This window comes from Anarrhichthys ocellatus, unplaced genomic scaffold (genome assembly GCF_004355925.1).
Source record: "Anarrhichthys ocellatus isolate YVR2014 unplaced genomic scaffold, GSC_Weel_1.0 scaffold4552, whole genome shotgun sequence".
NCBI classification, from domain to species: Eukaryota; Metazoa; Chordata; class Actinopteri; order Perciformes; family Anarhichadidae; genus Anarrhichthys; species Anarrhichthys ocellatus.
The window spans coordinates 2,689-4,310 of NW_022284526.1; the positions used below are offsets into that span (position 1 = coordinate 2,689).

The 1,622-nt window shown below is 42.2% G+C and overlaps 1 protein-coding gene across 1 annotated transcript; it reads right to left on the minus strand.

The window, feature by feature from the left end:
* Positions 1–7: 7 nt before the first annotated feature.
* LOC116379547 (small G protein signaling modulator 2-like) lies at positions 8–1,444 on the minus strand. The gene is made up of 3 exons (XM_031841496.1): positions 1,304–1,444; positions 299–466; positions 8–145 (listed from the first exon to the last, which is right to left on the minus strand). Exons 1-3 carry the CDS (start codon positions 1,371–1,373, stop codon positions 57–59), a joined length of 327 nt encoding a protein of 108 aa, XP_031697356.1. The 5' UTR covers positions 1,374–1,444; the 3' UTR covers positions 8–56.
* Positions 1,445–1,622: the final 178 nt, after the last annotated feature.

Genomic DNA, 1,622 nt, shown 5'->3' on the forward strand with positions numbered 1-1,622 from the left:
CCCCCCCCCCCCCCCCTCCTCCTCCTCCTCCTCCTCCTCCTCCTCCCCCTCTATAGTCACTTGTTGTCCATCAGAGACTGGACTTTGTGCACTAGCTCACGTGCTACCTTCAAGATATGCTGGACATCGTGACGCTCAGCCATCTCTGTGGATCAGACACACTGTTAGAGAGAAGACCTTCCAGTGCGGTTGTTTGGAACAGGCATCAGCATCAGACAACACATTGTCTCAACTCGTTTGTTAAAGCACACAGGAGTCTTTAGAATGATGGATATGCAGATTCAAGCCTGTTTCTTACCATTGAAGAACTTAATGATGTCAGTGAAGTCCATGTTGTTGTCCATGATGATCTCACGGTACACTGTGACCAGGGCCAAGGCCAGAAAGAGGACAAAGTGCTGCGAGGAAATCCTGGGAGCCACCCAGATCACCTCCCACACCGCAAACACATCCTCGTACAGAAGCTCTGTACACACACGCACACGCACACACAAAACAAATGTTTATAGACAGCATATTGACTCTACGATCACTGTTTTTGAAGAAGCAATACAGTGGTGCAGAAATACTCCAATACAAGTACAAGTCATGCACTTTAGTACTTGTATAAAAGTGCACAAGTATAATATATATCCAATAATGGAGTTATAGTTCTTAATGCAAAGAATCACTTTGATGTTGCATCTCGTGAGGGTGGGGATAATCTTAACTAATATGCTATCAGGTTGCTTAATCTATAATAATACAACATAATTCATATGTTAAATATATTTTTTATCCCTAATCTGAAGCTGCAAAGTAACAAGTAACTACTAAAAAGCACAATACTTCCCACAGAAATGTAAAGGAGAAAGTTAAGTACAAACAAGTCTGAGGATTGTATAAAGAAGATGAAATAGTTTTTAGATGTTTTAGTAACAGGACGTCTTAAAAATCTACATTTGAGTAAATATTTTGCAGCAAATCAAATAGTTTACAGGATATTCAACCTTTGTTTCTTCATCATACTTTTAATACTTGACTTCTCTCTTTACAGGGCTCGTATAAAGGTAATAAAGTAGTTCATGAACATGAGATGGTTTATTGTGTTTTACTGGTTTCTTTCTGATTCTTCACAGTTTTAGTATTTTGTTCGTACGTCCTCTAGTGTTTCAGAGAATAATGCAACGAACAGCACGTTGAGCATGAATGCCTTTTTAGTGCGACTGTGATCACGAGTCAAAATGACTCAACGCAGCTTTAAAGCAGACTCAACTCGATGAGGTGGAAACTACGGGTCAGCGAGGGTAGAGGATGAGGTCACCTCTCTTGAAGTCCAGCAGGAACCAGCGGTAACAGAAGTAGAAGTGAGTGTAGTCTCCATTCTGCTGCATGAGTTCAAACAGCTCCGAGTCCAGAATCTGACATCAGAGGGAGAGCAGAGAGAACGTCAACACACAGAGACACACACACACACAGAGACACACACACACACACACACACACAGAGACACACGCACACACAGAGACACGCACACATACACACACACACAGAGACACACACACACAGACACACACACATACACACACACACAGAGACACACACACATACAGAGACACACACACACACACACAGAGACACAC